Genomic DNA, 15,210 nt, shown 5'->3' with positions numbered 1-15,210 from the left:
TATTGATATCAGTTATTGTTACTATTTTCATCATTGACTATAAGGTTATGTTGTATATTCATGTATTTACTTTATATTAGTACTTGTACTATTGTAAATTTCCTTGAAATGTTATAACTTATTTAGAAATATATTTGATTTGATTTGATTTGTATCCAAGGGATTAGAGTGCCACCAAACCATCATCGTTTCTATTAAAAAAAGCAAAGTTTTAAATAAAAAAAAATTTTTATTTATGTTTTAGTTTTTCTATACAAAATATTGTTGTTATTGTATTTCAGAACTAAAGCAAGCATAAGAGTTCTTAGAGTTAAAGGTGGTGGTGTATGTGGTGGTGGATGTAGTGGTGATAGTTTAACACAACGGAGTACCAAAATCTTTAGTTCTTATAAATACTTTTAGGTTTATTAAAACGGTTGAAAAGTAAAAACTAAATTTTACTACTTTATAACATATATTAGAAAATAGTGCATACTTAGTGGGTGAAGTTTTTAATCCCCTCCTCTCGAACTCTCTGTAAAAAAAAAAAAATTAGTAGAAAGTTTTATTAATGTATAAATTACCAAAACAAACTTTAAATGAGGCCAGTAATTACCAGAAGTACCAGAGACAAGAGGAGAAGCTGCACCACTGCCCAAAAATGCATACTTCTTTACAATGATATATAAAAAATATTTCAATAATATCAATACTTGCACTATAATCTATAATGAGTGAAATTAGAATGACCGCATTTTATTGTATTGCAAGATATTTCAGATATAAATAAAATTTTAGGGGACTTATTCGGAAATTTAGGGGCCCTTTTGCAAACTTGATGAGCTTTTTAATTATTTTTTAAAGTTGTTCCTTGTGGAAAAATTTTAAGATTTTGGGGCCTAAATAGCAGGTTTTATGGAGGGGACCTCCAACCACTAGCCACGGTATTGTATATATATATATATATATATATATATATATATATAAATATATATATATATATATATATATATATATATATATATATATATATATATATATATATATATATATATAATGGGTTGAATAATGGGATATTTATATAGCTGTTGACACTGAAATAAAAATATAAATAATCAAAAATTTTCTTTATTTAGTTTATTGATGCCATGACAATGACAACCGTTTTTTCGTACTTGCCAAAACTTGTTAAGGTATTGTTTTTTTATTCGCAGTTAGATTTATATTTTAAAGTCTAAATTAATTGTAAAATGGTATAATCAGTTTTTCATTTTTAACAAACGTTATATAAGTTTGGAAACAATAGTGTGAAATAAAGTGAAAAAGAGAGTTAATAGAAAGTAATGAAAAAAGTTAATAGAAAGTGAAAAAGAGAGTGATTATAGAGAGTGAAGAAAAGAGTTGAAAGAAGCAGCGGCGTCTATCCCCCCCCCCCCAAGCCTCATCAAGCAACTCCTCCCCCCCCCTTCCATCCCCAGTTTTGAATTAAACATATTTTGGTTCGGCATTTGCATCCAGCGGTTTTTTACATATCCGGCTGGATACAGATATGCCGTATATATATTTTAATATCCGGATACGCCGGATATGCCAGATATATTGAATATTGTAGGGAAAAGCCTCCTTAGAGATAAGCCGTTACCGTGACCGATATTCTTAAATATTACTTATGTTTAAGTTTACCCAGTTAAGTTTTATCTGAACTTAAGAAGATGTTTTAAAATGGCGTCTTTTTGCAATAGATGTTTTTAAAATACATAAATTTCAATATGAGTGTAACTAAAGTAGCATACGCTACATTATTTAAGCATAAAAAGCTTTTTTATTTAAAACAATTTTATTTAAGATCTTAACAAACTTTAGGTTGCAATTTTATTTTTCTTTACAAAGTTTTAGTTACCGGTAATGTACTGTTGATAAACTCAAATTAAATTCTCTTCCCTTTAGATAATTAACAACCTTTGCAGTTTGGTCGAACACATAGCAAATTGATCAATAATGTCTTTTGATTGCAAAGACTCCAGTATGTCTCTCTCGCTCGCTAAAACTGTTAGAGATAAAAACCAATCATCAATCATTGTGCTTCGTAATCAATTTTTTATAATTTTCACCCGACTCATTGCACGCTCAGCATTACAACTTGTTACCGCTAAAGTTGTCAATATTTTTACAAAACAAAGTAAATTAGTAAACAACTACAGTACTTTTAGAGCTCGCCGTGGCTTAACGAAACTATAGTCAATCCATTTATTAGAAGTTTGATCATCTTCAGAAACATCACATTTGTCATCATTTTCACAATCCTTGTTATTACTTAGTTCTCCAGATTCGTTTGTAAATAGTGTTTCAGGCCGCTGTTGCTCTGATTTTTCCTTTTTGTCGGAATATATATCCTTTATACTAACAAAGTCAACCACTGACTGAAAAACTGGCAAAAATAATTTCTTTCATTTGCAATATCTTTTGCATTCAAATCATAAAAGCTACAAATGTTTTGCATTTGAGACACTCTAATTATTTCAGATGATAACAAACTTTTAGTTGTGAAATAATGCGTTTCTTCTCGAAAAGAAGTATCGCTATCACTGAATCTTTCATTCATCTCTTGCAACATGACATACAATCCACGAATTAAAACCCTCACTTTAAATTATTGTTCAGGATCATTGATACGTTCATCAGCAGCCGTCTCCCCTGGCATGAGTTTTGTCTTTCTGTTTCTTTTTGGTTTGAAGTTGGTGTCAATATTGCGGAAGATACAAGATTCTATTGTGGATTTTTTAATGTCATTACAGAGATCATCAACATTTTTCCCCATATTTGCCAGCTTTTTTTATATAAATATTAATTAGTGAAACTATAATTGAGAGATCTGCTGCCTTGGCCTGCAAAATACGAGAAACTGGCTCAGTTACACCAAATATTGATTTCAAAAAATACACACACATTATACAGCTTTTATCGTCTACTTTGCATAACAGCCCATTTCTTGAATTTGTTGTCTCTGAGTCATGACTATTTGTTGACGAAAATTCCTAAGCATCAAACAATGCAGTCATAACGATCTAGCACAGTTTTAATGCCGTCTTCTGCTGATCTCCACTTGTATCAGAAACTCTTTTTAACAATTTCGTATATCTGGCATTCTACTCCATTTCGACAAAACAGAATGTCGCTTTTGTCCTGAGAAAAAACTATACAGTTCTTGAATAATTCCTAAAATATTGGTTATTTTGGAACAACATTTTAAAACGGACTTCATAACTATATTTAATCGATGTGCACTACACCAAACATACATGGCTTGTGGAGCCTTTTCAAGGATTAATGTTTTTAGACCATTTAATTTGCCTCTGCAGTTACTTGCGCCATTGTAACTTTGGCCAATAATCCAATTTATTTCGACTTTGATACTTGATAAATTTGAAAAAATTCTCTCACTCAGAATTTTTCCAGATGTTTAACCTGTTGTAAACTTTTCAATTACTCTCTCAACTGGACGTGTTTCCAGCAGGTGTATTTTACTTTAGAGCTTACATTTTAGATTTAGTTTGGGTTCCATCACTAATAATGGAACACACCTTTTGGTTCCTCGCAATTTTTTCAACAACTAAATTTTTCATTTTATTAGCACGTCAAGTGGACTTAATAGATTTATTTCCGGTTTCTTACGAAAATCATCTGAAGAATAGTATTCAACATTTCTAAATAATTGGCCGATGAAGCATCAAAATCGAAAACTCAAAAAAGATGCAAAAATTTACCCAACTTGGAACCACGATTAGCTTTCATTTCAGTAAACAAAAATTTCAAACATTCGATAGACACATATACGATTTGCCTATTCTTTTCTGATGATGTAATGTGTAAATTTGAAAACATCTCATCTAGTCAATTCTTACTACACCATCTAATTCTTGCTAGCTCAGTGTCGTGATGTTCTCGATTGTATTCGTGATTTACGATATCTCTTGATACATTGCTCCAATTTTTTATTAAGTTGTCGACCCAATTCAATGATGCTGGTGGTCCACCAAATAGAAACTATCTTTCGAAAAACTATAACTAAGACATTTTTTGATTTTTTTCTAACCGTCAGGTAATTTTTTTAAAAACAAGGATTGCAAACAAGCTCGGTCACTTTTTCGTGGAAATACAAACATTTTTTTGGGCAAATGGTTTGTAAATAACAATTGTTTTATAACAGATTCAGTTATGCGAGAATTTAAAAACATTGCAATATTAATATCGCCCTGAGATTCGACAGATGTTATTTCAACGCTATTTTCAATTTCACATGAATTGACTATTATATTTTCAGATTTTATCCGAGATGCAGGCATTGGAATCATAAGGCTTTTAGTTTTAAATGCTTCGCAAACATTATCTTCGGTTGTTATTACAGACTCATAAACTTGTTCGATAGAATTTGGAGATAATAATTCTGAAACTGCAGGAAGGAAAACTTGGTCGGGTATGATGGATTCCATAATTACATCAGTTAAATTTTCTGACACTAGTTTACTAACAACGACGTCATCAAGCAAAGGATTTTTGACAGCATCTTTATATTTAACCCATTCTCCGTCATTTTGTCTAGATCCAATTACTTTGAATTTGACTTCCAAGTTTCTGTATTTAAAAAAAATAAAATTTTCTGATTCTAATTTTGCTAACTTGGGTAACTTTATTTAGCATTTAACCCAGTAATAACAATATGTTTATAACGTTGAAAAAATTATTAAAATAAATACATCCTTACTTTAACATATTCTATGGAATATATTAAAAATATTAACTAATACTAACCTTCCAAATTAGTATCTTTTTGCAGTGATCTTTTCATTTATCGGAACGAACTAAGGCATAACACATAATCTCCTGACATTGGTACTTGAATCGTGTTTTTTCTCTCGGCATTATTTTCAAAACTTATAACCCAAAATTTATAATATATTTATTTTTTTAGGTCCGATGGTAAATGTACACTATATAATAAGATATCATATTATAAGAAAACGTGCAGTCAATTCACTAAGTGTGTAGCTGGACAAACATTCCCCCGTAAAGTATATTTTTGAACAAACATTCCGGTGGGACAAAACATTTCTTCACCTCCCATAATAAATGTTCCCCCTATAAAAAATTTACTAAAATTATTGTTTTTCAAAGAAGGTAAAGAAATCAAAAAAACTCTTTTTTGAGAAAACGCTATTTTAATAATTAAATAACAAGCATAAACGGTATTTATGACCTATACCAGGGGTTGGCAACTTATTCTAAGAAGAGAGCCATTTTCCTAAAACTATTTTGAAAATCTTCTAAAGAATCAAAAGGATAATAAATTAATGTGTTTTAATGACATTTCTGGATTATAATATATAATTAGGACAGCATGGAGAGCCGCACAGTTTAGATAAAAGAGCCGCGGGTTGCGGAACCATGACCTATACCAAGGAAAGTGATATGCATGACAGACCATGATGCAGAGTTATATATTTTAAATAAATTAATAAAAAGTGGAACAAAATAAATAAAAAACCTAATTTAGAAAAAAAAAATGCACTTGAAAATAATAAATAACAAAGCTACTTTTTTTTTCCTGGCATATATAACCAAAACGTCGCTTTCTTCTTTTTTTCCATATTCTTTTTTTAAATAGTTAAACCAAATAAAAACAATTTAAATTTGCATATTTGTACTTCTATATAACAAGTTGAATAATAAATATTCGCAAATATTCTTGTCGTTACAGAAAGCAAACAACTATAATAAATACAAAATGCACGTCATTTCATAAAAATGATTCGCAATTTTGTCAAATTATTTTACTAAGCTTAAAGGCGGCTTTCCACGGAGCGAATTAATTCGCGCAAAGCGAATATTTTCGCCAAAAATAATTCTGCGCATGCGCACAAAGATTTTTTTTTATTGCTAGACGAAAAATTTCTCTTCGCAAAATAGTTGAATCGACTTCTACTTTTTTTGAAGCAAATTTTTTCGCTACAAAAAAAGTAGAAGTCGGGGCCAATCAGAACTTTTGAAATAAGCAAATATGGCACATTCGGCATGTAAAAAAACAAACACAACAAAATTATAATGGCCGACAATAGTAACACGTTTATTCAGTGGTTTAAAGAAAGAAATGTTAACGTTGATTTATTGGAAACTTTATTAAATGCTTCTCAAAATGAAGTTGCAATCACGAATGAAGAAGTAGTTGGTGAAGTAGACGAAAATAAAGAGAATGAAAGCGATAATTGTATGCCTGTTGAATTCGATATAGATAATTTTCTAGAAGCTGTTCGTGAGCTTCCAAGCTTATGGGATGTTAATCATCGCACATACAAAGACAGATTAGTGAAATTAAATGCGTGGAAAAAACTTGCATTGAAATTTTGTAAAGAAGAGGATTTCCTTCAGAAAAATTTAAAAAATCTGAAAGACACACTAAAAAAATGTTTAGATAAACGTAACCGTATGACTAGATCAGGAGCAGCAGCCTCAAACTTACCAAAATGAAAGTTTTTTGATCAAATGGCATTTTTACATGAAAAAAGTGCGAACAAACCAACGGATTTTAATGTAGATTTTGCTTTACCGTCATTTCACTCACAGTGTAGTATTTTACCATTAAGTCCAAGTGTCAGTAGTTGTAGCAGTGAATTAATTATAACTGAAAATCGAAAAAGATTAGGCTGTACAAGACCATCCATTCCAAAAAAAGCACGGATCAAAAATCAAAATGATGAGTCATTGTCACAATCATTAGTAGAGTGTGACAAGATGATAAAAAAGTCAATGGAAGATGTCGAGGAAGATGAAACAACCCTATTTTGTCGAAGCCTTATTCCAATTGTGAAAGAACTCCCAATAAAAGAAAACAGACAGGCCATGATAAAGATAAGAACACTTCTTTTCAACATGAAGTATGGCGAGCTTGAAGAAATTTAGAGTAAATTATAATATAAGTTATATATATATATACATATATATATATATATATATATATATATATATATATATATATATATATATATATATATATATATATATATTTATATATATACATGTATGTATATATATACACACTTACAATAGAGTGTTTAGGTATATATTATTATATATATATATATATTTAAATAGGGAAATATTATTATTATTATATATATATATATAATAAATATATACAAAAATATATACATATATATATATATATTATATATATATATATATATATATATATATATATATATATATATATATATATATATATATATATATATATATACTTACGATAAAGTGTTTAGGTATATATTATTATATATATATATAGGTTTATATTAGGTATATATTATTATATATATATATATATATATAATAAATATATACATAAATATATAGATATAAATATATATTATATATATATATATTATATTATATTATACTATAACTTACTCTAAAAATCTTCTTATCATATCAGTTGTTAACATTACTAACTTTGTCTTAATAAAATATCAGAATATAAAGTGTCGTAATGTTTTGACAAATAGTTGATAGCAACTACTCTTAAACTACATGGTTTACTATAGTAACTTTTTACCTTAAATTTATTTTTTTAAATCTACTTATGTATTTTATATTTGCTTTTCACCTAAATGTTTTTTAAAATCTACTTTTATTTATTTTATATTTGCTAATGCCTAATTTTTATCTGTGTTACAGATACAAATAAAATAAATTCTGCGTAATAACATTCAAATGAATTTCTAAATGTTTATCAAGAGTATTAACATATATATTTAAATCCAGAAACTTTATGGAAATTATAGAAATTTACAGAAATTCTAGAACGCTTTAGAACTTTTTAAAAAAAATAAGAATTGACGTGTTAACAGTTTTTTAAAGCGATTTCTTTATGATTTTCTATTTACTAAGTCTAATTGCCATTCGAGTTCACCTTCTGGTGAATTGAAGTATTCTTTAAAGTCATCTCTAACTTGCTTTGCATCTTTTGAGTAGTTGTTAGAACCTGATGACAGTGGTTGCAGTGCAGCAGAACATTATCTTGCCTCCAATCACCTGGTCTAAACCCAGCAGGACCGTCGATATCAGTGTAATTTGTGGGGCAGTAGAGATAATTGTTTGCTGACCTTTTTTTCATTAGAAAGTTGTGTAAGGCTACAATTGCTTGTGTAATTAAAATTACTTTTTCGAGATTAGCAATAATTGGTCTGCGAAATATTCGAAAACGTGATGTAGCAATACCAAATGTATTTTCTATAACCCTTCTGGCTCTTGAAAGTCTGTAATTAAATATTTTTTGTTTTAAAAGAATGTTTTGATTGGGATTTGTTTCATCATGTGCCTTTTTAAACCAAAAGCATCGTCAGCAACTAAAACGTACGGTAGTATTTTATCTGAGTTACCATTTTTTTCTGGATCAGGAATATTCAATTTATTATTTTCAATTGCATAACCAAGACTGCAGTTATTAAAAACACTACCATCACTCTGCCTTCCAGAGTCACCAATGTCTACCATAGTAAATTCGTATTTAGCATTACAAACAGCTAGAAGAACTATGCTATGCGTTTTCTTATAGTTAAAATACTCTGATCCGCTATTATGAGGAGCTTGCACAACAATGTGCTTGCCATCTATTGCACCTATAGCATGCGGAAAATTCCACATATTTTCAAATTCTTTTGCAATTGTTTTCCATTCTTATTTTTCTGATGGAACGTGTAGATAGTTTCTCTCTTTCAATGAACTCCAAATAGCAGCACACGTTTCACTAATAATCCTACTGATAGTAGAAGCGCTGATTCTGTAACTTGCAGCAATAGTACACTGAGCATCACCTGTTACAAGGAATCTAAGTGTTACGGCCAACCTTTCACTAGGACTAACAGGGTCTCTCATGGTAGTTCTCTGTTTTACAATGACAGGTGCTACGAACGAAAGCAACTCTTCGTAAGTTGTTGGAGACATGCGAAAATACTTAAAAAAATATCCCTGGTCGTGTAAACGTAAATCCTTTACTAACAAATGAAACTCTCCTTTCTGTAGGCGTTCGGCATAAACTTTTCTCACCCAAAATCGTTTTTTATTCTTTTCTTTTTCTCTTTTCATTTGCATCATATTTAAAATAATTAATTTTCTTCGAACTAACAACAATCTTCTTTTCACCAACATGTTTTCCAAAAAGCGCGCTAAAAGTTACTCTAAATTTACGTGGAAATTAAAACTCTGGTTCAGCGAAAAATTAGACACGAATTAATTCGCTTCGCGCGAATTAATTCGCTCCGTGGAAAGCCGCCTTAACACAAGATTTGAATATCTAGCTCTTAAAACGTCCTTAAAAACATTTAAAAACATTCTAAACTTGCACGTAGTTATTTTGTTAACAATTAAAAGTATAGTTTTAGCAACTTTTTAAAGAAACCGAATAAAGAACATTAAACGTTTGATTTTTTTATGATTTATTTTCGACATTGACTGCCATTCGATTTTTTTATGATTGATACATTTTTATAAAGCAGCTGCCTCTTGATTAAACAGTAGTAGACGCCTCTGGATAGAAGTAAAGAAAAGAGTTAATAGAAAGTGAAGAAGAGAGTTAATACTGTTAGCTGTAGACTGTTAATCTGTTTTCTGCGATGTTTCGGAGAGGATAATCATCAGATTCAATAGATGAATTAGAAAAATCAGTACTACATTTTTTTGGATGAAGTAATAAAATCAGAGCATAAAAGAAAAAAAATGTTAAAATTTATTTACTTAATGGACGCAAGACGTGATTTAGATTTAAAATGAGAATTTGTAGTTTAATAATAATCGATATACCCGCTATGTAATTATGCAAAATTTTTCGCAATAATAAAAAGAAAATTATAAGAGTTGTTCTGATTTTTCTTAGATATAACAGCTAAATAAAAAAGAGAAAACCACAGATAAAAGTGTGACTAACTTAAAGTTAACGAAATTTACAAAAGACGTCTACCAAATCGATCTTGCAGTAGGCATACTACTTAACAAACTAAAAAAAGACATCATACATCATTAATGAAATCACAAAAAAAAACATGTTGGTAATGTTAAAATTTACCCGCAATTGCGGGTCTTAGTCCAAGGGTCAACACGAAGAAAATGATAAATCCTAGTTTTACTGAAGATCTGCTACCTTCAAGAAGTGAAAGTACGGAGTGCTCAAGAAATACCATTAGTATGACAACCAACCAGAAAAACTACCAAAAGAAGAACATGAAGATACTGAACACAATTTTTTGTCGGAGAAAAGACACATATCAAAATTAATTTTGCATGTATCACGTGACATTTTATTATATGACATTGTATCATGTGACATTTTCAAACCTTACTTTTGCTTTTTTTCTATGGACTTTGCGCTATTTAAAAATAAATGTTTTTACAATTTAAAATAAGTAAGTGCAAGCAGAATAAGCAACGTATTGGTTGCTCTTTTCTTACCAGATCAAGATTATTAAACTTATCTGACATGTCTTGTTATTAAAATTAAATTGTTATAAACTATGAATAATTCTAATTTTGTTATAACACGTTCTCATAGTGATTTATATTTTATTTGTCAGCTGATACAAAAGTTTAGTGGACTTATTTTACTTACAACAGGAGATGTACTTCAGGTATATTTTTATTAAAAAAATGTTGTCAAAAAGCTCTATAATCAAAGCAGTAATGAGCGATGTTTTTAATATTCGGTCAAAAAAACAGAAATAAAGTTTTAGATGCAGTGGATAAGGATAAACTGATAGCAATAGGAACAAGATTGCATAGAAAACAGCTGTGATTGCAGGCAGAGGCTAAATAAAGATAAAAAGAAAAAATGATGAAAAAATAAACGCAAAAATTAATAAAAAGTCGAGAAACATTAAAAAATTTTGTAGTTCTACTGAAAATTCAGAAGTTGAATATGACGATAATAAATACAAAAATGAAACTGCAACAACTTCTTCTTAAAAGGCTGCAAAACTCAAAATGGTTAAAGTTTTACCTTTATGTCTATCAACTGCACTTGATCAAACTAGTTTTAGTAACCAACAGGATGCATTTATTTTTGCTAGTGTTATAATGACTTGTAGTACACATGAAACAACAATTAAGCTATTATATGATTTAACCATTTATGGTTGTATTGTGGGTTAGTTATTTGATGCAATTGCTGAAAATACTGGCCATAAAAATGGTTCATGTGTTAAGCAGAAACAAAAATCTTGGAAGAAAATGACTACGCTAGCTAGTTATAATATTCACAAAACTATATGTTTACAAAGGTTTATTTTGGGGCAACGTTAGGTCCTAATTTATTGTTATTTTGTTGCTTAAAAGCTGCTTGGTCTAAAATTGACGTTTCTGTCTAAACGGTCAAATAGCTTCTTTGAAAGTTGATGCACTTAATTTTGTCATTTTTATCCTTCAACACGGTGTACATATTCCACGTGAAGACTATAGAAAACCGTTGTAAGTTAATTCCAACATTTTGGGACTAATTTTTTATTGTCTTTTTCCATTACCAGAAGCAGATTATTACGCACGATAATTACCCAAAGTCATTTCTGTGTTAAAAATTTACTTATTTAGAAGTCAGTTCAAACTCACAACGCAAAAATTACTTGTAGTATAGAATTTTTGATGTTCGCTGCGTCCAAAGTCATCAATGTGTTTAAACCATACTTAATTAATAGTCAGTTCAAAATCACAAAGTGACAAATTATTTCTTGTTTATTTTCTCTTTTCAATAACCTGTCCTAATTCGTGAGATTTCACAACCAATAATCTCAATTTTGCTCATTTGATAACGAAGTACAGATTAATATCGACAACCATATTTAAGTTGGCTAACCTGCAAATGGTCGTTATCTGTGGTATTTAAGTGAAAAACTATCCCGTTTGTCTTGTTCTCTGAAGATGATTTTATGACACCAAGGAAATCATGATTCAAATTTCACTCAATCCAGGACAACAAAAAAGCACAAAAAAACCATCAAAGCTTCTCTTCCTTTAAATTATTTTATCAACAGTGGTAATTTAGGTCTGATTTATAAACCGAGAATCGACTGATTTATAAACCGAGAATCGCGTTTTATGGTTAAAACTCTGAGAATAGACACGTCATTCATTGAACGCGCGATGAATCAATGGACTTGCATCTTATCAATTTACAAAACCCATTCTTGGTGTCATCAAAGCAGTTAACCATTCTTCAAAAAAAAGGAATTTCAATGGCAAAATTGTAATTCTACAATTACAAAGCAAGAAGCAACTTTTAGGCGAAATGTATTAACAAAAGTTGTTATATATATTTATAAATCAAGTCATTATATATATATATATATATATATATTTATATATATATATATATATATATATATATATATATATATATATATATATATATATATATATATATATATATATATACATATATATATATGTATATATATATATATATATATATATATATATATATATATATATATATATATATATATATATATATATATATATATATATATATATATATATATATATATATATATACATATATCTATATGGGTAGAATTCAATAAATGCGGCTTACGTATAAAGTTTTTTTTATATACATATATATATATATATATATATATATATATATATATATATAACTATATATAAACAATATATATATAAACAATAACCTACTCTGGTTTAAAAATTACCTGTCTAACAGGAAACAATACATAGTGTATAAAGAAAATGAAACAGGAAACAAAGTTATAACTTGTGGTGTTCCCCAGGGATCCATCCTAGGACCACTATTATTCTTGTTGTACATTAACGATTTATATTTAGCTTCAAAGACTTTAAATCTTATTTTGTTTGCTGACGACTCTAATCTTTTTTACTCAAATAAAAATATAAAAGATCTTTTTAAAATATTTAATGAAGAACTAATAAAAGTTAATGATTGGATTATTTGTAATAAACTTTCATTAAATGTACTGAAAACTAAATTTTTGTTGTTTCATAAACCTAGTAAGAGTGATCACCTCCCTCTAAAATTACCCAATCTTATTATGAATAATTCGGTTATTAAAAGAGAATCAAATGTAAACTTCCTGGGAATAATATTAGATGAAAATATATCATGGAAATCTCTTGAATCTATCATGGAAATCTCTTAAATCTATTGAAAATAAAATTTCCAAAAATATTTCAGTTCTATATAGAGTTAAACCATTTCTTAATATCAAGTCTTTAAAAATTATATATTTTTCATTTATCCATAGTTATCTATCCTATTGCAATATTGCATGGGGAAGTAGCAACTATGGAAAGCTTAAAAAAATTTATAGTAATCAAAAAATTGCATGCAAAATTATTTTTGGCGTTAAGAGAACTGCTCATGGAGAGCCTTTCTTAATGGAACTTAATGCACTCAATGTTTATAAACTTAACATATATCAAGTAATGCTGTTCACGTTTAAATCTAAACATGGTTTGTCGCCTAATATATTTCACTCTTACTTTACTAAAATTTCTCATAAGTACCCCACAAATTTTTCAAATGATAATTTTGTAGTTCCAAGATTCTATTTCAAACTCTATGGAAAATTTCTATGGAATGAATTTTTTCAAAAAATTAATAAAAATAACATTCTTCAAAACATATCTTTTGAACAATTCAAAATAGTATGTAAACGTTTCTTATTAGGAAAAAATTTCGATCTAAAATATTTATTTTAAAATTTGATTATAAAATAATAAAAAAAATACATAAACTGAATAGGTTTTCATCTACTTTTTTTTGTTTGTTTTTTTTTGTGAAAAAGTCATAACTTATTTATTTATTTATTTTTTGGATCTTCTGACTTTTATTTTTCATTTAAATATGTTGTTATTGAAAACTTATGCTATTTTAATATCTTATTATAAGTTTTATAATATCTTTGTAGAAATATATATATATAAATATATATATATATATATATATATATATATAAATTTATATATATATATATATATAGATATATATACTTTTATGTTTAAAGTTTTTAAATTGTAATATTAACTGACGTCTTCAATTTTAACGTGGATCTGTTATAAGACTGTATGTCTTCTTCTTGCTCCGGCCATTTATTTTATTTGTAAACGTTTTTTCTCTTTGTAAATAGTATTATACGGCAAAATAAAATTAAAAAAAAAAAAAAAAAAAAAAAAAAAAATATATATATATATATATATATATATATATATATATATATATATATATATATATATATATATATATATATATATATATATATATATATATATATATATATATATATATATATATATATATGTATATATATACACATATATACATATATATATATATATATAATATATATATGTATATATACATTTATGTATATATATATATACACAAATATATGTGTATTATATATATATGCATGTATATACATATAAATATAAATATATATATATATATATATATATATATATATATATATATATATATATATATATATATATATATATATATATATATGTATATACATATGTGTATATATATATATATATATATATAAATATATATTTATGTATATATATGTATATATCGTACACCCAGATCAAGGGTGTCACAAGTCAAAAAGTATCAAACCGAGAAAATTAGGGTTGAAGTTTTAAGTTTTTAATATTTTTTCCAACTAAGAGTGCCATTTGTATCTGTCATTTTGCAAGCATTCGTTTTAGACTCACAAATCATTGAACAAAAAATTGAGCAGTCGTGGCGCAGTGGTTAGAGTTCTGGCTCAAAACCCAGAGGTCCGGTGGTTCGATGCCAGCTCTAGCCCAACAAGCGACATTGGAACGGAAGGAGGCGTAAACTTCTTGTTAAATGCTCATCCCGCGGTACTCTGTGGTAAGACCGTAAGGACTTATGGGAGCACCTAAAATAACTACAAAAAAAAAAAAAAAAAAAATTCTCCCTCTTTTCGTTAGTAGATCTGGGTTGACTGACTCGAAAAACCTAAAAATAGTCTGAACCCTGACTGCTTCATTGTGCTATTTTATATACTTGTTAACAAAAAAAGTAGGTAAGTTTTTCAGTAAACCAGTTTTCAAAATTTTTTTAATCAAAATTTGTTTCATTAGAACTTATGAATTTAACTTGAGCTGAAGATTCCGGTATTGATTAAA

The 15,210-nt window shown here is 27.9% G+C and overlaps 1 protein-coding gene across 1 annotated transcript in view; it reads left to right on the top strand.

Annotated features, from left to right (window-relative positions):
* Window positions 1-15,210, top strand: part of LOC101241008 (uncharacterized) — a 76,410-nt gene that overhangs the window by 11,846 nt on the left and 49,354 nt on the right. The window contains exon 2 of the mRNA XM_065815316.1: window positions 1,116-1,172. Within this exon, the coding sequence (XP_065671388.1) occupies window positions 1,116-1,172 (57 nt within the window). The remainder of the gene's footprint in view (window positions 1-1,115; window positions 1,173-15,210) is intronic.

Source organism: Hydra vulgaris, chromosome 13, assembly GCF_038396675.1.
Source record: "Hydra vulgaris chromosome 13, alternate assembly HydraT2T_AEP".
NCBI lineage: Eukaryota > Metazoa > Cnidaria > Hydrozoa > Anthoathecata > Hydridae > Hydra > Hydra vulgaris.
Note: the sequence above shows the minus strand (reverse complement) of the source record. Positions and strands in the feature narration are given on the sequence as shown.